The sequence below is a fragment of the Xenopus tropicalis genome, chromosome 1 (genome assembly GCF_000004195.4).
Source record: "Xenopus tropicalis strain Nigerian chromosome 1, UCB_Xtro_10.0, whole genome shotgun sequence".
NCBI lineage: Eukaryota > Metazoa > Chordata > Amphibia > Anura > Pipidae > Xenopus > Xenopus tropicalis.
In genome coordinates this window covers 92,053,562-92,075,249 of record NC_030677.2, presented here as the reverse complement: position 1 = coordinate 92,075,249, position 21,688 = coordinate 92,053,562, and the positions used below count along the sequence as shown (strand labels likewise).

The window sequence follows — 21,688 nt, the reverse complement described above, 5'->3', positions numbered from 1 at the left end:
CTTTACAGAGCGCTGGTAAGGCCCCATCTAGAATATGCTGTTCAGTTTTGGTCTCCAGTGCTCAAACGGGATATTATTGAGTTAGAGAGGGTCCAGAGAAGGGCAACTAAGCTGGTAAAGGGTATGGAAAGCCTCAGTTATGAAGAAAGACTGGCCAAGTTGGGTCTGTTTACACTGGAGAAGAGGCGCTTAAGAGGTGACATGATAACTATGTATAAATATTAAGGGGATCATATAATAACCTCTCTAATGTTTTATTTACCAGTAGGTCCTTCCAACTGACACGAGGGCACCCACTCCGTTTAGAAGAAGGGAGGTTCCATTTGAATATTCGGAAAGGATTTTTTACAGTGAGAGCTGTGAAGTTGTGGAATTCCCTCCCCGAGTCGTACTGGCTGATACATTATATAGCTTTAAGAAGGGGCTGGATGGATTCTTAGCAAGTGAGGGAATACACGGTTATGGGAGATAGCTCTTAGTACAAGTTGATCCAGGGACTGGTCCGATTGCCATCTTGGAGTCAGGAAGGAATTTTTTCCCCTCTGAGGCAAATTAGAGAGGTTTCAGATGGGGTTTTTTGCCTTCCTCTGGATCAACTTGTAGTTAGGCAGGTTAGGTATAGGCATTATGGTTGAACTTGATGGACGTATGTCTTTTTTCAACCCAACTTACTATGTTACTATGTTACAATGTTACTCCCTACTATCTTGCCTCCATGCCTAATTTAAAATTTCCTCAAGCCTTCGAGCCATCCTCTTCCTCAAAGCATAATCACTAAAATCACCTATGCTGATTGAAAATGTTTTCAAAAACCCAAACCCCCTCCTCACTACATCAATTTCTCTGTCACACATTAATCTCCTTAAGCTCCCACTGCCTTCTTAAAGTTGCATGTGGCAACTAACTACTAGTTACTGCATATCATGACCTTGATGAATGAGCAGCTTGAAAAAGAGAAAGTGTCAAATGACAAAGATGGGCACTTACCTGGTTATGATCAGGGAAGGGAATAATAGAAGCACAGACACCTAGGATCATTGAGGGATGAATTTCGCAGTGTGTGTAAGTTGAACAATAAGCCACTCCCTTTTCCTGCAAATCATCTGGTGTCATAGCAAGCATAACAGTCTCTTCCTCTAGCGTGTCAATATATTCCACAACACCACTAGCTACAAGATCCTGCCAACTAAATAAAAAATTATATTTAAGAACATGTGCTTATTTGCCTTTAAGCCTATATGACAAATTGTATACTAAAACAGTGTTTGATCTTTTAATGCCCCTTTAATTGATAGATAACAGTTTTCCTTCTGATAACACTCCACTGTCCTGCTAAACTGCATTTAATGCCATTAGATAAAGGCCTGCATTGGTGCCTAGGGCAGATAGATAGGGCTGACAGTTGCTCATAAATAAATTAACACAGTACTTAGCAGGGGCATTTGGGAAATTTGATGCCATTTGTTAGCGAGCAATGGGCTATGTAGCACATTTATTAAGAAAGGAACTGAAACTTATTCTGGGTCATTTATTGAAAGGAACATGGGGCTTAACAATACTTTATCAGGGCTCAGTGGGCAAAGTGATTACAATTATTGGTGGGCTCTATGGCTTAAGAAAAGTATAAGAAACATGGGTTTGGGTTAAAAGCATAAGTGCGGAAAAACTACTGGTGTGTGTGATTTTGACATGAGAACATATCTAATAATTAAGCAATAAAATAATTACCTGTAATTATTGTATTCTCTCTCTTTGAGCTGATCAATGTGTCTCCGTTTTAGAAGCAGTTTTTGCTTTTCCACAATTAACAGAGGCCTGCAAATTCGGCCAGCATCAGTATAAATACGAATTTCTCTTTCTCTGATATCTCTAATCATTGACACCTTAAATAAACAAATACAAATGCAAAACTTGATTTAATATATTATAGTCATATGCAACAAAGAAAACTGAAGCATTTTTATACATCTCTAGAAAGACTTTCTTTCAGAGGGATTCACAAAAGTGGTGATATTAAGCCAAAATAAAACTGGAGACAGATAGGTTAGATTTTTCAACATTTTCACTAAATGCTGGAACAGCCTTAATATTTTATATGACCTTTCAATATTTTTTTCTCTGTCTTTAGCTCTTTCTAAATATGAGGTTCTAACTAATATGCACCACTGAGTAATTCTCAAATGCACATTAGTAATAATTTAGCATTTCAGAGGGAAACCCTGACACTCCAAAAGGCTCACTAGCAAATGTAGTGCCCGTAGATGTAGATGTTGTATACTTGTAGATGTTGAGAGAAGCTGAAGCTTATACCACCAAGACATTATTCGACAGGGTGGCAGAACATTACATACATTCATACAGACAGAGTACTTGCCCCCCAAGCATTTTATGACAGACACAGTACTCCTCCCCCAAACAACGTTAACATCTTTTGTGTGATTACTGGTGGTGACGCTCTAGCAGAAACACTTCAGGAAGACGTTGTGCTCCTTAGCTGATAACTCTTCGACCAATAAGATTTGAACATGCAAATTGGCATACAGACTGCAGCTCATAACCCTCCAGAGTGATAATGCACAAGGGTGAAACCTAATTTTTAATATATACAGCTGGCTGTACCAAGCATATCAGCACAACAATCCTCTCAGGGGGGATTATCTTTTCACTGAGTGAACACTAGGAAAATAATGCAAGGTGTTTTTTTTTGTCACCTATTTTAAGTTGGCTATAAGCAACTTTTTATACATGAAATAGTTATTTCTAAAATTCTGGTGGTCTAGTCGAAGCATTTTGAGCTGAGTTTCTATATGAATTCAGGCCTGATATTCTCTTGTCTTTTTTACAATTAAGGGCTAAAGAGTGACTTAACCCTTTCCTTTTAAGTGTCAAAGAATGTAGAATCTACTTTTTGCACTAGATCAATAGTGTGCAAAATGTAATTTTGGTATCTCTGCATTCTACACAGTTTTGTAAACATATGCATAGTGGTCACCAAAGCAACTCCCTGGTGTTCATATTAACTACTGTTTATGTTGGTTAATAAGGATATGCGGGGTATAGTGTGTAAAAATATTAGGTACCCCTCAGTGACTGTAATCATTTACCTGATACCCCAGGGCTGGTGCTCCTGTTAGAAGAAAACTGCACCGGCCCAGGATACTTTCAAGTGAGCAACACTCTTCCTCCAGTCTTCTTTCTTTGCATGAGCAGTAGAGTAAAAAAAAAAAAAAAAAAAAAAGCCAGCTTTTTCGCTTGCAGGTACCCTGGGCTGGTGCTGTTTTCTATTAACAGGAGCAGCAGCATGCTATCAGTTAAGTGGATTACAATCACTGGGGGGATGACTAACATTTTGGCACACGCCTAGTGATTGTACCTTTCTTTCTGCTTTAAAGGAGAAGGAAAGGCTAGTAAAGAGTTAATCTCAAAATGCAGGCATACCTTCAGTTGTCTCTATAGTGCCCTTAAAGGTGGCCATACACGCACCGATATTATCGTACGAAACCTCGTTTCGTACGATAATCGGTGCGTGTATGGCATGTCGGCGAGTCGACCGATATCGCAGGAAGCTGCCGATATCGGACGACTCGCCGATCGGACGAGTTTGAAAATTTTGATCGGGCGCCATAGAAGGCGCCTGACCAAAATTCTCCCTTCAGAGCTGAATCGGCAGAAGGAGGTAGAAATCCTATTGTTTCTACCTCCTTACCTGCCGATTCAGCCCTGAATGGTGTGTGGCGGATCTTACGATGTTTCGTGCGACCGATGGTCGTACGAAACATCGTCGGATCGCCACGTGTATGGCCACCTTAAGTCTCCCCAGATTTCTCCTGTTTAGAAGATCAGAAGCCAAACAGGAAAAAAAAAACACTGAGCAGTGTAGAGAAGATTCCCATAATGCATCACTCTTCCCTAGACTCAAGGACTTTAGGTGGCGCATGCGCAGAAACAGGAGGCTCCCCCTAGCGTCGGCAGCAGCAGCATGAGACACAGGCAAGGGGGACGCGAGCGGCGGTGCCGGTAGGGGGGGGACAGGCAAGGGGGACGCGAGCGGCGGTGCCGGTAGGGGGGGGACAGGCAAGGGGGACGCGAGCGGCGGTGCCGGTAGGGGGGGGGACAGGCAAGGGGGACGCGAGCGGCGGTGCCGGTAGGGGGGGGGACAGGCAAGGGGGACGCGAGCGGCGGTGCCGGTAGGGGGGGGGGGCACGAGCGGTGCCGGTAGGGGGGGGGGGACACGAGCGGTGCCGGTAGGGGGGGGGACACGAGCGGTGCCGGTAGGGGGGGGGACACGAGCGGTGCCGGTAGGGGGGGGACACGAGCGGTGCCGGTAGGGGGGGGGACACGAGCGGTGCCGGTAGGGGGGGGGACACGAGCGGTGCCGGTAGGGGGGGGGGGGGACACGAGCGGTGCCGGTAGGGGGGGGGGAGACACGAGCGGTGCCGGTAGGGGGGGGACACGAGCGGTGCCGGTAGGGGGGGGACACGAGCGGTGCCGGTAGGGGGGGGACACGAGCGGTGCCGGTAGGGGGGAGAGGCAAGGGGGATGCAGCTCCAGACAGTTGCTGAGGAGAGAGAGGCACAGTGAACGCAGAAGCCGCCGGCAGCCATGTTAAAGATGGCGGCGCCATTCACTGAAACAAGTATGTAGAATGTAGCAGTGTATCTCTGTAAATCTTTCATTAGGCAACCTAGAAATATAGCGTTTTTACTCAGCAATAGTAGTACTATTTAATAGTGTGGTTAATAGATTTTGACTTTCCTTCTCCTTTAAAGGGCTCATTAACAAGATACTGACAAACTGCATTTGATTTTCTATTTCTACTAATTTAGTTACCTCAGAAACAATAATATCCATTTGGCGGCGTAGCTTCCGAAGAGTGTTCATCAGCTGTTCTGGATCTTTGTGAATTCCAACCCAGCAACCGTTAACAAATATTTTGGTGGCACTATAATTAAAAAAAAATGAAAAATAAAGTCAGCCATATTTATGCCCAAATCAGCCAAAGGACCCAATACCACTATCCTCCATTGGGGGTAAAAACATTTCATCACACATTAATTTGACTCCCTCACAGCAGTCTGGGACTGCTACTTGCTGCTACTAGGGCCAAGACATAACGCCTGCCAGTCCCTCCTGTTGGCAACCCTGCCTAGGGTTGTGGGGTTGACACGGGATGATTTTTTTTTTTTTTATTAATACATTATCAGTAGTCCTGAGCCCCAAAACATTTTGCTGATGATTTTCAGCATGATTGCTGATAAAAATCTGAACAGTTTTCTACCATTCTACCTTTTAAGTAAATTGGAGTATTAGTGTTCCCCATATTGCTAGTAAATATTTAAAGTTACATAAAGCGTAAATAAAAAGAACAAATCATATAATTTTGCCCAAAAAGGTCTGCAAGGAAAAGCAAAAATTTGAAAAAAAAAAAAAAAACAAAAAAAACCAAACAAACAAACATATGCTTAAATGGCTGGTGAGTGTTGCAAGCATTGCACCTTTGGGTTAACTTTAAGCGTGATGTGCTATTCTTCATTTTTTATTATTGGTGTTAAATTATTTTACCTTTTGTTTAGGAATGCTCCAGTTTGGAATTTCAGCAGCTATCTGGTTGCTAGGATCAAAATTACCTTAGCAACCAGGGTGTAGTTTGAATGAGAAACTGGAATATGGACTAGGAGATGAGATAAGTAAAAGTAATAATAACAATACAGTTGTAGCCTCAAAGAATAGGAAAGCTGGAAAGAGTCAAAAGAACAAGGCAAATAATTAAAAATTTACAAAACAAGAAAAAATAAAGACTAATTGAAAAGTTGCTTAGAACTGGCCATTCTATAACACACTAAAAGTTAACCTAAAGGTAACTTAAGTGCCATAAGCCCTCTAACTAGAAAACTGTTTGGTATATCTATGCATATTGTGCATCAAACAGTTTTCTAGTTAGAGGGCTTAGGACACTTAAAACGCTATCAGGGGGCTCGGTATCCAGAAGTCGAGTTGGCAGGAGAGAAACTTCAAATTCACTTTTTATTTGGGTTCCAAATGTACCACATCCTTTGGTAAATCTATGCATATTGGGCATGAAACTGTTCAGCAAACAACTGGCGTTCACATTTAGGGTGATTTACCTTTGTATGTAAAAAATTGTGTAAGATAAATATGGCAAATTTCAACATTTTTAGCAGGTTGTCAGAAATGCCATCAAAACCGTTCACTTTAGGAAAGCTTTGCTGTTTGGTAGTTTGGTGTATAATACAGCATATAATACACTGTCGGAGCTCTATTTGCAAAAGCGGAGTTGGCAGGCGAGAAAACTTATATGCACTATTTTCATCTGGGGTCTGTATATAACCACATACTTTGTTATATCTATGCATATTGTGCACGTCGTAAGACTCCCTAATTGTACAGAGAACACCAGAAAGCCATATATTTTTGAAAAGCACACAATTCTAACAAATTAAAAATAGGTAAAGACGTCTTTCTACACTAAACGCCAAACCTCCGCAAAAAAAAAAAACCAAGCAATAATACAAGCACAAAACCAATAAAATCTCAAAAATCAATTGCAAAAAGGTAAATCAATTAATAAAAATTTACCGTATATACTTGAGTATAAGGAAAAAATGTGCTGAAAAACTCAGCCTCGGCTTATACTCGAGACGATATACGCTGCACTGACATTCGGCCCCCCATGTCTGCCCGCGTCCGCATGTGCGCGGACGCAGGCAGACACGGGGGGGGACGAATGTCAGCTTGCACGCAGGTCACAGAACATGCAGTGAACTCGCACGCAGGTCACAGAATATGTTCCCAGTGAAGTGAAGTATCACATAAACCTCTAAGATGGCCTAGTGAATATGGAGTGAAGTGGGAACTGCATAATAAGGTACAAAAGGGTAAAAAGAAGGAGGCAGTTACTGTAGGTGCAAAAGAACAACTGGACAAAAGTAGGACTATAATTATTTTAAACTAAATGTTAAAGTATCTTCATATTAGCAATCTTATCTTGATACGGCAGCTTCAAGGCAGGAGGGTCAAGGGTCCTCCATCCATCTTTCCCTAATCTGCAGCTGCCAACATTATATATTTATGAAGAGTTCACAGGGGGTCACGCTGAGTGTCCTTTATTAATTATTTTATTATTGAAACTTAGCAGTAGCTGCTGCATTTCCCACCCTAGGCTTATACTCGAGTCAATAAGTTTTTCCAGTTTTCTCAGGTAAAATTAGGTAGTTTGGCTTATATTTGGATCGGCTTATACTTGAGTATATACGGTATTTGAAGGTGTTGGTAATGGTCAGAATGCCTGATCCCAAAAAAATGGAAAAAAAAGAAAAAAAAGAAAAGCAAAAGAAAAAGTATGTGTGTTTGTCAATACATGTGTGTACACTTCTAAAAAGTGTGTGAATGTGTCTATATCTGTATAACCAAAAGCAAAAAACAGTCAGAAAAGCAAACAAAATACAAAGGGCAGAAAAAAAAGCTACATGTGTGTTGTGTGTGCGTGTGTAAATACATGTATATGTGTGTGTAAATGACAGCACCCCTTGGCTCGTTGCCAAGGGGGTTGGGGGCACATCTGAAAGCCTTAACTTCAAAGAACGTGGTGAATCTTGGTCGTTAAAAACCTTTTCTAAAAGAACGTAGTGCCTACATTCTTGGCAGGGAAAGGGTTAAATAGCAGCAGCAGCTGCTGAGAGATACAGTCAAAATTGTTGGCACCCCATACATTTTTCCATGTTTATTCCCTTTGTGTGTATTGGAACAGAACAAAAAAGGGAGGAAAAAAAGCAAATTGGACATAATGTCACCCAAAACTCCAAAAATGGGCTGGACAAAATTATTGGCACCCTTTCAAAATTGTGGATAAATAAGATTGTTTCAAACATGTGATGCCCCTATAAACTCACCTGGGGCAAGTAACAGGTGTGGGCAATATAAAAATCACACCTGAAAGCAGATAAAAAGGAGAGAAGTTCACTTAGTCTTTGCATTGTGTGTCTGTGCGTGCCACACTAAACATTATCAACAGAAAGAGAAGAGAACTGTCTGAAGACTTGAGAACCTAAATTGTGGAAAAATATCAACAATCTCAAGGTTACAAGTCCATCTCCAGAGATCTAGATTTGCCTTTGTCCACAGTGCGCAACATTATCAAGAAGTTTGCAACCCATGGCACTGTAGCTAATCTTCCTGGGTGTGGACGGAAAAGAAAAATTGATGAAAGGTTGCAACGCAGGATAGTCTGGATGGTGGATAAGCAGCCCCAAACAAGTTCCAAAGTAATTCAAGCTGTCCTGCAGGCTCAGGGAGCATCAGTGTCAGCGCGAACTATCCGTCGACATTTAAATGAAACACTATGGCAGGAGACCCAGGAGGACCCCACTGCTGACACAGAAACATAAAAAAGCAAGACTACAGTTTGCCAAAATGTACTTGAGTAAGACACAATCCTTCTGGGAAAACGTCTTGTGGACAGATGAGACCAAGATAGAGCTTTTTGTTAAAGCACATCATTCTACTGTTTACCTAAAACAGAATGAGGCCTGCAAAGAAAAGAACACAGTACCTACAGTGAAATATGGAGGAGGTTCAATGATGTTTTGGGGTTGTTTTGCTGCCTCTGGCACTGGGTGCCTTGAATGTGTGCAAGGAATCATGAAATCTGAGGATTACCGAAGGATTTTGGGTCACACTGTAGAGCCCAGTGTCCGAAAGCTAGGTCTGCGTCCTGGGTCTTGGGTCTTCCCTAACATACATCAAAAAGCACCCAGAAATGGATGGCAACAAAGCGCTGGAGAGTTCTGAAGTGGAGTCCAGATCTAAATCCCATTGAACATCTGTGGAGAGATCTTATATTTGCTGTTGGGAAAAGGCACCCTTCCAATAAGAGAGACCTGGAGCAGTTTGCAAAGGAAGAGTGGTCCAAAATTCCCGGTGAGAGGTGTAAGAAGCTTATTGATGGTTATAGGAAGCAACTGATTTCAGTTATTTTTTCCAAAGTGTGTGCAACCAAATATTAAGTTAAGGGTGCCAATAATTCTGTCCAGCCCATTTTTGGAGTTTTGTGTGACATTATGTTCATTCTTTTTGTTCTGTTCCAATACAAACAAAGGGAATAAACATGTGTATAGCAAAACATGTGTTACTGCAATACTTTTCTGTGAGAAATACTTGATTTTCTGAAAAAAGTTCTGGGATGCCAACAATTTTGGCCATGACTGTATGCACACTTTAATTAGCAGAGATGCCAATGCAGATCTTAAGCTTAATACTTATTCAGGCAATAGTATGAAAATTGTTGAGACAATAATTTGGAGCCCACACATGGTCCAAAAATTGTACAAAACTTTGTTTTGTATCATTATATCCGTGTGTATATGGCCAGCTTTAGGAAGCTGTGGGGAACCTGGAAGGCAAGAGAGCAGCTTGCCTGTTTAAATTAAAAAGGAACAAAAAAAAAAAAAAAAAAAGATTACATTTTACCACTGTGGAAAACAACTACGGTAAATTCATTTAAAAAGCAAAATGTGTTAACATAACAGTATCTATTTAAAAGAGAACTATACCCCCGGGCACAAAAAGCACCCATAACTATCATTGCCTAGACCTCCCCCCTCACCTTTCTCTTATTGCATAGTTTTTAAGTTTAATGACTTCCCTATCGCTAACCGCTAGCTAATAATGCAGAGGAGAGCAGCCGCCTCTACCTGCCAGACATCTTCTTACTGATTGAAGACACTTCTGGTCTCACCGCCGACACCTAATCTGCTTGCACATGTGCAGTTAAAGCAGATTTCCTGCTACCTCCAACTGCGCAAGCAGGTTCGTATCGGCGGAGTGACCCAAAGTGAATTTAGTCTGTAAGATGATGTCGGCGAGGTACACGGCTGCGCTTCTCTGCATTTTTAGTTTGTGGTTAGACAGACATTAAACTTAAAAATAAAGGGAGAGGTGAGGGGGGTCTAGGCAGTGATAGTTACGGGTGCTTTTTGTGGCCGGGGGGTATAGTTCTAAATCGTTATAAACTTTTCAAGACATACTCTGCAATGGCTGCTGGAGAAATTTCTTCTAGGTTTTCCATACTCCATTCTTCTAAGAACTCTAGTATAGGTGACGGCTGAGAACCAACGGAAATGTAGGCCATCAACGCCAAATTCTTAACAAGTCCTACAGCATGGCCCTGCAGGAGATAATACAGCTTTTTTTAAAATTTAAAAAGCAATGTCTTGGACACAGACGTACAATAGGATTTTACAGTTTGACTTTGTTTTATCATAACAGAGCATGTCCTGTTATTACACAATTCATTCATTAGAATCTTATGCCCTATTTCAGAACCTTGGTTCCCCAGATGTTGCTGGACTGCAACTGCATATATCCTCCAATATACAATCAAGGATCAAAACATTTTTAGTGTTGTAGTTCTGCAAATCTGAGAAAACAAAGCCAAGAAACAGACTGTATGAAATTTGTTTAATTCAGTTCCTTGGAACTTTGCTTTTATAGTTTGAGACAATGACATCAGATTTAATAGGGGATCAATCTACAGTACTAAGATATACAGTACAAAGATGACCTTCCTGTAATTCTAAGCTTTCAAATTTCAGTTTGTTATAGTGCTACTTTTTTGGGGGGGAAAAAACCCTTAAAACATGCACAAGCCCAAGGAATTTTCAATAGAAGCACCTTCTTCTCCCTCCTGCAAGTAGTGTAAAATCAGGAGAGACACTTTGACACAGGTAAGATTAAAGAGCGGCCCTTCTCACTTATCTTGCATTGATAATACCAGAACAGGCTGAAAAGTTTGGCATTATTGCTCCAAATATCAAGGCTTTATTTATGACCAACCAATCAGGCATGCGTAGTTGGCAGGGACATGGACATGTTTCTGCATGTTTCCTCCTATGATTCCTTGAGTGACATTCAAAACTGTTCAGTTTGATAAAGGTACTATGGCTATATTTTTCCACTTTCAAGAATTTCAAGCATTACTCCCATGTATTAAAACAATCAAAAACCACCATGATTAAGATAGCAGCAGGACAAAGAATGCCTATCAAAAATTAAATCAAACCTCTGTGTACTCTAGAAGCATTGACTTCTGTTATATATAATATGAATGTTATTACGTTTTAAAATCACAAGTTTTTTGAAAGTAAAAAATATTGTATCCTTAAATACATTCATACCTCTGGGGTCTCAGCAGGACAAACCATTCCCCACAGAGTGTTGTGCAATTGTCGTGGTTTTGCAAGTTTCCCATCCCTCCCAATAGGGGAATTTAATCTCCGGAGATGAGAAAGAGTTGATGCAAAGGTTAGCCGATTTAACACCTGGAGAAAAGATAAATAATTTAACGCACATATTTTAAAAAAAGAATAAAATTTAAAAAGTATAATTTTACAAATGTTACCTTTTTGGTAAATTTATAAGAGATTACAGGCAGATTCATAAAAAATTGAGCTTACATTTTTTTCTCGATTTGTGAAAAAACAACGCAAATAAAAATGACAAGTGATGAACAAATCTGTCCTGTTTCACTTTCCCACAAAATTCATGAAATGCCAAAAATTTGCAAAATGCATTAAAGAAGTCAATGTGCATTTTTCCATGGCTACCACTAGTGATGGATGAATCTGACCTGTTTTGCAAAATGGTAAAATGCTTTTAAGTAAATGGGTGACAAATTTGTTTTTTTACCACGCAACTTTTTTTTTTTTTTTGTAACAGCCATTGGAGTTTATGGATGTTTGTTTTTGCAAAACCTGGTGCAAAATGTCCTTCATCACTAGCTACCATGCAACTTTTTTGCAGTCAATGGAGTCTATGGGTATTTTTTTATGCCAATTAAATTCGCTCTTTGCAAATGAGAATATTTTTCAAAACCTTAAATAGTCATGATTTATCAAAAAAAAAAAAAAACATGAAAAGAAAAGGGTCAATTGTCTTGAGAATAACAAAACATGGTTGTGTTGAAAGTCACGTGCGTTTTGTTGTAATTCTTTATTGTGATTATGTTTTTTTCCCTGAAAATTGATTAATCTACTATTACATAGTATATCTGGTTAAGAAAAATAAAAAAAGAACACATATATGTAGGTTTAACGAAAGGCACATATTTTAGACCAGTGAAATAAATGAAAAAAAAAAATGTAAGCAATGTGTTTTACTTGTGGTGCTCTAAAATTGAGTGAAGGGAAAAGGCTGCAGATTTACTATGGGCCACCAAAAAAAAAACATCAACAAAAAAAAACAAAACATACCTGGGACACACCAGCTCTTGCTTGATGTGCTTTCTTTTGGTCACCCCAATTTCCAGTGGCTAAAGAATACTTCAATCCATCAGAAATTATCCTGGTTTTGATTGCTAGTTCCAGATTAAAATCTTTTCCTCGATCAATAAATTTTTGTGCATAAATTCGAACTTCTTTTAGCAAATTCTTGAACATCCTTTAAAAAGTAAATAAACAGTTAAATTAATCAACCAACCCTGGTTTGTCTTAAAAAAGTGGTCACTCAAATCTACTATACAGATATGCCTTATTTTTTTTATAATATAGTAATTGCTATAACACACAGTATGTATTTATGCTGCATTATTACAAAATTTTAACACAGCATATGAAAGCCTATTCCTACTCGTCCCACCACAGTTGCACCCTAGAAATGTGCCTCTTCTGCCTACCCCTAATTCTGTCCCAAATACGTTTTTAAACGTGTATTTATTTGGAATAAATATATTTCAGCTGGGTCTCCAGCTTTAGTTAAGGTGAAACCCAGACGCATACAATGCCCTAAAAACACTCACGGGTGGGAAGAGAGACATGAGTGACATTTCACATCAATCTTGTAAATCCAGATATACATGGTGACAACAATGGTGAACAATGTGACATAAACAAAATAAATATGAAACAAAATTATATCCAAGCAAGACCAATCCTGTGCAATGCAATGAAAAATACCATAAAAGCAATAAAACCCAAACAAACTTTAAAATGGATATTGTTACTGTAACTTCAATCAGTGATATTACGGATACACTGAATCCAGGATTGGGCCAATATTGGGTCTTTTTCAGCAGGATTCGGGCAAATCCACTAACCAAATCCTTAAAATCACGCAACTTTTTGTCACATAAAACACAGAAGTTGAACATTTTTCACTGTGCATGCAGATAAGGTTATGGAGAAGTTAAGGAGAACCCTCCTTAACTTCTCGATAACCTTATTTGCATATGAAAATTTGAACATGGTTCAGGATTTGGGGGTTCAGCCGAATACCAAAAGAGTGGATTTGGTGCATCCCTATCTATAAACAGTCTATTTTTTAAAATCATAATTCTGTATGTAGATATTTCTTTTTAAAGTTTAAAGGACATGTCAACCCCAAAAACATTTTTTTGCCTAATAAAAGAAAACCCAGTTCTAAGCAACTTTGCAATATGCATTCATTACATATTTTTAATTGTTTTTTTTAGTTATTTGTATATAGAAATCGCCTGTCCTTTCTAGTCTCTGCCCTGGTGGTTCTGGCATTTGAAATAATGTAACAAACGCCAGCAGATTTTACAGACATGTCTTGCTGGAGGAGCCTGGCACTTGCAACATTGTTTAAAAAGTAACAACCAGGAGTTCAGCAAATGCTGCTTTCAATAGCAATTACATTACATTTAAAGCACTAATAATTTTTAATAAATTGATACTGAAAAGTTGCTTGGAATTAGGTTTTCTTTTACTAGGCAAAAATTATTTTTGTGGTTGACATGTCCTTTAAGAAATTTTGGGCACATTTTGTAGACAACCACTTGTGCAATTAACTTCAGCAGCCTTTGTATGAATTATTTATCACTGATCACACTCTGGCAGTAACATGGTATGTTATCAGAATTTATGCTGCATTTAGTCCAATAGTCCAATGAAAGGGACACCATTATAAATAAATTTTAAATGTCAAAAAGATCCCTCATAGACAAGAGGTGAACCCTTGGATCAAAGAAATTGTCTCAGAGTTTGTAGTCCCAGTAAACAAAAAAAAACACACCTTTATTCAGCACAAACATTAAAAGGAATATATACTCATTAAAAACTAAACAGGGAGAAAAATAATTATAAAAGTCATTCAAGTCAAACATAGTCATGTATGGTTAATTGTTTTAGCATAACACACAGTCATACCTTATATGTCCAGGTAAAATTATCCACAGAATGCTATACCACAAATACAGATTTTAACCGTAGCATATAGTCCCTTGAAACCAAACATACCATTTTTGAGGTTAGGTTGTCTGAATATCCAACATAAAGACACATTTTAAAACACACAGGTTGAAGATTTACTCCATTTACCATTACTAATCCACAGGGGTGATGCTTTACCCATATACCATTACTTGTGTTTCTCAAGCAAACAAGTGTTTTGGTATTTACGCTGAAGCACAATTTATGTAGTATACAGTCCGAGCAAGTTGACTTCAACATGGCACTGCATATCCTATGGCAGAAATGCTATCAACTAGCCAAGAGCTGACTGGTCAGTTCTCACTAATGAGAAATGGGTTAAATACAATCATGTCACTGGTAGTTGTTCATAACGGGGCACTCCAATATCAAAATCCTCAATCGAAAGCACCACAATAAGCAATAGCTTCTTTAAAAGGCTTTATTATGGGTTGTGACCCAGGCACTAGCAATGTTTCAGGCAGCAGGGCTGTGGAGTCGGAGGCAATTTTTGGTACCTGGAGTCGGCAAAAAATGAACCGACTCCTACTAAATTTAAATGGGAATAAAAAAAAAAAAATAAAGCAAGTTTAAATGTCCCAATTCACAAACAGTCATAATTAATTACTTCTCTGCTATAAGAATAAAGCCCAATGCACGCAGTGCATAAACGAACACGTTGAGTGACCATGAAGCATGCTTTTCATTGACTGTATGCTTCACTAAATGGGACGTAACGCACAGTTAAGGTGCGGCAGCTCCACTGCGTCGTGTTCCTCTGTTACAGGGAACACAATGCCCACTGTGAACCTAGCCTAACTCTCACTGATAACTAGCCAGTAATTCTGTGGTTAAATGACATGCATGTCTCCTTCCTTTCCTTCAATGAATGTATAAAATACATTAGCATATTAAAAACAGAGTCGGAGTCGTGGAGTCTGAAGTATCAGAAACTGAGGAGTCGGAGTTGGAGAATTTATCTACCGACTCCACAGCCCTGTCAGGCTGAAGCAGGAACCACTCAGGAATGCTTTCAGATACCTTGGGCAAGTGCAGTGTTTTGCTAACAAAAACACCGGCCCTGGGGTATCTAGTAAGTGATTGTACCCCATCTCCTTTAATAATCAGCACGGGTTACTGCAGAATGGCTACTTGGTATTAAAACACAACACTGGCCATGACAGGGATGATCCTCAATTAATTAGGATTATAAGCCACATTTGCCATAAAGTGCACCACTGATGGAAATATTCCTACACCAGCACTGTTTTATAACAGTACCATACTTTAAAATCTCCGAGTGTATGAGACAAAATGAGTTTAAGGTTGTTCGATAATAATGCTGGGATCAGTTTTAACCAATAAATCCCTTTCAGTGGAATCCTCTTCTGGATACAGGGGATACAATGATTGTGTATTGTGTGTTACATCTCTCCCAAGTCATCTGTCTTGGTGGTGTGGCTGTACCCTGAAGCAGTTGTGCCCGTGTTAGCCTAAATGCGCTCTTTAAAGGAGAACTAAAGCCTAAAACAAACAAAAAAATTATACATTATGTTTTGGGGTTCTGTACCAGCCCATCACAACCACAGCCCTTTATAGCAGGGAAGATCTGTATCTCCACATATCCCCTAGTAGCTCTCCTTATCTGCGCATTCAATGCACATACTGCTGCCAGTTACTGAGCTTAGGTACCAACGCACATAATATTGTATGAATAGAATATAAATGTCACAATATAAGGCTGATCAGTAATACAGCCCTTGGCATCAGCTTATACAGTATAACAGGTCAACCTCATTTTCTGCTTAATTATTTACAAAAATCACTAAGCTTAGCTTCTCAACAGCTGAGAGCATATATGAGTGTCACAGACACTTTCCAAGATAGGGAACTCCTGTGAGAAGTTTGAAGTCCTGGATCATTGCTGCTACTACGATGCTGAAACTTTAGGCTGGTGCAGTAAGTATATAAAATATGGAATTTTTAGTCATTCATTTTCAGGGTTTAGTTCTCCTTTATAGCAAGTCTCAAACTTAATCATACAATTTACACAAAGTGGCTATAATCATACAGGTTATACAATTAAAGAAGACATAAGGGCTGATAAATGATTGCTCAAGCCTTCAGGCTCAGGCAATCATGAAGGAAACTCCACATGCATCTACTAATCGCACTGAGTTTTGTGCCGAAAAAATCTAAAAAGCCCCAGCTGTTGAAATTAAGGAAAACTCTGGCAACTTTTAGATGCTTAAGGGGGAATTCACAAAAGTGGAGATAGCCTTTTATTGGAGTAAAAGTGGTGGTAAACTGGTGTAAACTACTTTTTCCATATTCAAAAACACTAATCTACCTAAATTCTCACTCAACTGCCACTATTCCTTTTTTGGTGAAAGAAACACAGTTTACAGAGACATTTAGGAATCTGTCTTTTAAACAACATAAACATGGCACAAAAATAAAATTTTAAACAATATTTTTTACCAACATTTTAAAAATGGAGTACAGCTCAGTGAAACTCTTCTAGCTGTATCAGATCAATTCTCAGTTCATCTGTTCTGCTTTGTTTCCCCCCCAATGTTCAATGTCTTCCTGGCAAATTTTAGGTTTTAGTACTAGTGCACAGCCCCCTCTACAAAATGTCACTGACACTAACACTCAGCAGTGTTGGGCACCACCTTTAGCAGTGTCACTTCTGTTTTCAACATACATCTGGAGGTCAAACTGGGCTAATGCACTGTTCTGAATTGAAATCAAAGTTGAGAATGGAAGTCACATGTCCAAAGATAGTGGTGGTGCTCTACAGTTTTGGGCCACTTTTAAGTTGATATAAGTTTAACTGATGTGGTTGGGGAAGGAGGATAAAGGATTTGCGCACTGGCACTAAACATTTTTCAGGAGGTTTTACTTATTCTCCTCCTTTAACAGGAGACAACACCTTCTGGGTATGGGTATATGCTCTCCTATATCAGTCTTTATAAGAAGCAGGGGCTTCTCGTCTCTGAGAGTCATTAGTACAAAGCACAGGTACAGCTGAAAGTCAGACTGACAGGATTAAAAAGCTAAATTGTTTAAATTGTTAAACATCTGTTCAAAAGACAAATTCACAGAAGTAGAGATAGATATTTGTGAATAAGGTGGAAAATCCAACAAATCCCCACTTTTATTTTGTTTCAGTCTCACTATTTTGTGAATTTCCCCCTTAAGGTGGCCATACACATTCAGATTCTTCTTCCAACGAACATTTGTATTTCGGTCGTACGTTTAAATGCAACGATCTGAAACTAACATGAAGACTGAAACTGTAAGATAAAATACAAGTTGGAGGATGTTCTGGACATGAAAAATTTGGCAGACACCAATTGTATGAAAGTGACTTCCACTGTAGGTCTCCCAAGAATTTCACATGACACACAGTACATGCGCAAATTTTATCGTTATCCGACCAAAATTTTCTAACTTGACCGATTGCCATGGTATGAAAATTTTCAAGGCGATAATTCGGAGCCCACACACGGTACTAAACATTACATAAAAGTTTATTAGTATGCGTATGGCCAGCTTTAGTGTCAAGGCTGAAATGAACGATTGCTGTGTCCTTTTATTCTCACAGGAAATGGTCATGAATGTGACTCTGCAGCAGTGGTCCCTCCTTTTCCCTTAAAGCAGCTGCAACATGATTATTGAGGTGCAGCCCATCCCTAGAGAGGAGCCTGTAGCCGATAGAAAAACCCAGTTTTCAGATACCCAAAGCCCTCCTCCCTACACCAATCACCTAGTTTTAAAATCGTTCTTCATGACCTTCCCCACTCCTGTAGTACCAAGACCGCTAAACCCTAGAGCCAACAAGCAACATACAGTTTGGCATGTTGGGCCCTTGCAACAAATTACCCTAATAACTGAATCTCTTACAACTATAGCCTGTCTTCCCTTATTAGCACTACTCCCCCCACCCATATTAGAGGTGCTGCCCCCCAGGGTGCTCTGAGAGTCAGCCTTGCTCCATACATGCCAGTTCAGAGCTGTCCACCCCAGCATTTTCACCCAAAATGGCAAATCTGTTGGTTTGGACAAGCTGTGGACCAGTCCCCATACACTTTTGTTCCCTACCTCCCCTATTGAATGTTACAAACTTGTCACCCTCATCAACCTCCCTTCTCCACCCCAAAATACAAAAACCCCTGTCATTGTTGCTTTGAGCATCCTGCTCTCCCCTACGTTTGCAGCCAGCCAGTGTTGTCAGCACCCCACTAACAGTCTGCATCTCACAAGTAAATACTGCATGGAACCTCTGCTCCAGGATCACATACATGCGGCAAGATACAAACTGTGTGACACAATCAATCCCTCTAACACTCATTGTCACTGGGTACTTAAACGGCCTCCCAAGAGCAATTCCTTGTATAATGATTTCATTATTTTAAACACCTTTCCGTTATTAATGCCTGCTAAACACTTAATTAACATACAACACTCAGCAGCTCCCATACTCGCTGAGCAATAAACTGAGCAGCTGCAAGAAAATAATGATAATCTGTAGTAACAATGTATGCATTGCAGATTTGTACCTAGTATTTATATACCGGCTGCAATGTAAGATTGTTATCTTTTAGTTCTAAGTTATAACACAGTAAAAAACTAGTAGGCATAACATGTCCAATACATCTCTGAATAGAAATAATCACATGTAGCCTGCAGAGAACTGGCTGTAAAATGCAAACCAATAATAACAGTCTGCCTTTATAACCTTACATACACCTATGCAAGCTTAAAATACTGCCAATAATTCCAGAAGGCCTTAACAGGCTGAAATTAATCAAGCTGACCCAGCCTTCCCTTACAGCCATGGCCAAAATTGTTGGCACCCCATACATTTTTCCAGAAAATCAAGTATTTCTCACAGAAAACTATTTCAGTAACACATGTTTTGCTATACACATGTTTATTCCCTTTGTTTGTATTGGAACAGAACAAAAAAAGGGAGGAAAAAAATGCAAATTGGACATTATGTCACACAAAACTCCAAAAATGGGCTGGACAAAATTATGCTGGTATATCAGCACAAGCAACTGAGGAAATAGTCGGCACCATCCCAGTGTGGATGGCTAAGCGCCAGCAGGGGCTGTCTTATTTCTTTAGCAAAACTATTGCTTCCCCCAACCGGAGTGCGGTTAAAAGGATTTACAGTGAGGAACATAAGTATTTGAACACCCTGTGATTTTGCAAGTTCTCCCACTTAGAAATCATGGAGGGGTCTGAAATTCACATTGTAGGTGCATTCCCATTGTGAGAGTCAGCATTTAAAAAAAAATATTCAGGAAATCACATTGCATGATTTTTAAAGACTTTATTTGTATTACACTGCTGCACATAAGTATTTGAACACCTGAGAAAATCAGTGTTAATATTTGGTACAGAAGCCTTCGTTTGCAATTACAGAGGTCAAACGTTTCCTGTAGTTCTTGACCAGGTTTGCACACACTGCAACAGGGATTTTGGCCCACTCCTCCACACAGATCTCCTCTAGATCTGGCAGGTTTCGGGGCTGTCGCAGAGCAACACGGAGTTTCAGCTCCCTCCAAAGATTTTCTATTGGATTTAGGTCTGGGGACTGGCTAGGCCACTCCAGAAACTTGATATGCCTCTTACGGAGCCACTCCTTGGTTATCCTGGCTGTGTGCTTCGGGATATTGGCATGTTGGAAGACCCAGCCACGACCCATCTTCAATGCTCTGACTGAGGGAAGGAGGTTGTTGCTCAAAATCTCACAATACATGGCCCCATTCATCTTAATACAGTGCAGTTGTCCTGTCCCCTTTCTAGAAAAGCACCGCCAAAGCATGATGTTACCACCCCCATGCTCCACAGTAGGGATGGTGTTCTTGGGATGCAACTCATCCTTATATTTCCTCCAAACGCAGCAAGTGAAGTTTAGACCAAAAAGTTCTACTTTGGTCTCATCTGACCACATGACTTCCTCCCACGCCTCCTCTGGACCATCCAGATGGTCATTGGCAAACTTCAGACGGGCCTGGACGTGATGACTTGAGCAGGGGAACCTTCCGTGCAATGCATGATTTGAAACAATGACGGCGTAGTGTTCTACCGACAGTGACCTTTGAAACTGTGGTCCCAGCCCTCTTCATGTCATTGACAAGCTCCTCCCTTGTAGTTCTGGGCTGATTCCTCACCTTTATCATCATCAGTGATACCCCACAAGGTGAGATCTTGCATGGAGCCCCAGTCCTAGGGAGACTGACAGTCGTTTTTAGCCTTTAGCCTCCAACAGGATCTATTTTCACCAAGCTTTTTTTAAATGCTGTCTCTCCCAGTGGGAATGCACCTACAATGTGAATTTCAGACCCCTCCATGATTTCTAAGTGGGAGAACTTGCAAAATCGCAGGGTGTTCAAATACTTATGTTCCTCACTGTATATTTAAGCCAGAGTGCCAAGACCGACTCAATAGCTGCATTGTTGGCTCAGCTCAATCTAGTCAGTGGTTGACGCAACGTATGGTACATAAAGGTTGACTCAAAATTAATGTGAACAAGGCACCAGGGCCAGATGGAATACACCCTCTGGTACTGAGAGAGCTAGGTTCAGTTTTACAATGGCCTCTGTTTCTGATATTCTTAGACTCGCTTTCATTTGGTATGGTACCTATGGATTGGAGAAAAGCTGATGTCATTCCTATAGTTAAAAAGGGATTATGATCTCAGCCTGGCAATTATATGTCAGTAAGTTTGACATCCGTGGCGGGCAAGCTATTTGAAGGCCTGTTACGGGATCACATTCAAAATTATGTTCTGGAGAATAGCATTATGTGTAGTAATCAGAATGGCTTTATGAAGAACAGGTCATGTCAGACCAGTTTGGTTGCTTTTTATAATGAGGTTAGCAAGAAGCTGGACAGTGGGGTTAAGCAGATGTGATATTTTTGGATTTTGCCAAAGCATTTGATATAGTGCCCTACAAACAACTGCTCTCTAAACTAAGGTCTGTTTGTCTTAGTGAAGTCATTTGCACATCAATAGGAAACTGGCTACAGGACTGGGTACAGTGGGTGGTTGTTAATGGTACATTCTCTACTTGGAGTAAGGTTCTCAGTGGGGTCGCTCAGGTTTCTGTACTGGGTCCACTTTTGTTTTACTTGTTCATTAATGACTTAGCGGAGGGTATTATAAGTAATATATCAGGGTTTGCAGATGAGGCAAAGCTCTGCAGCTCAGTCAATTGTTTCCAAGATGTGGCATCCTTGTAGCAGGATATTGAAAAACTGGAAATCTGGACGGCTAAGTGGCAGATGAGATTTAATGTGTATACATGTAAGGTCATGGGATGTAAAAATACACAAGACACTTATAACCTTAATGGGGCTGCATTTGACAAATCCATAATAGAGAAAACCTTGCTTGTTGGAGACCCCTGATCTTACCTTTCTGACCTGTGAGCTACATTTAAATGTAA

At 40.0% G+C, this 21,688-nt stretch overlaps 1 protein-coding gene across 2 annotated transcripts in view; it reads right to left on the bottom strand.

Moving 5' to 3' along the window:
• polr2b (polymerase (RNA) II (DNA directed) polypeptide B, 140kDa) overlaps positions 1-21,688 on the bottom strand; it is a 67,431-nt gene that overhangs the window by 18,494 nt on the left and 27,249 nt on the right. For both annotated transcript variants that reach the window (XM_018096491.2, XM_002937552.5), the window contains 6 exons: positions 12,267-12,453; positions 11,193-11,336; positions 10,044-10,183; positions 4,831-4,942; positions 1,729-1,883; positions 988-1,186 (listed from right to left, as the gene is read on the bottom strand). In XM_018096491.2, coding sequence (XP_017951980.1) covers positions 988-1,186; positions 1,729-1,883; positions 4,831-4,942; positions 10,044-10,183; positions 11,193-11,336; positions 12,267-12,453 — 937 coding nt within the window. The remainder of the gene's footprint in view (positions 1-987; positions 1,187-1,728; positions 1,884-4,830; positions 4,943-10,043; positions 10,184-11,192; positions 11,337-12,266; positions 12,454-21,688) is intronic.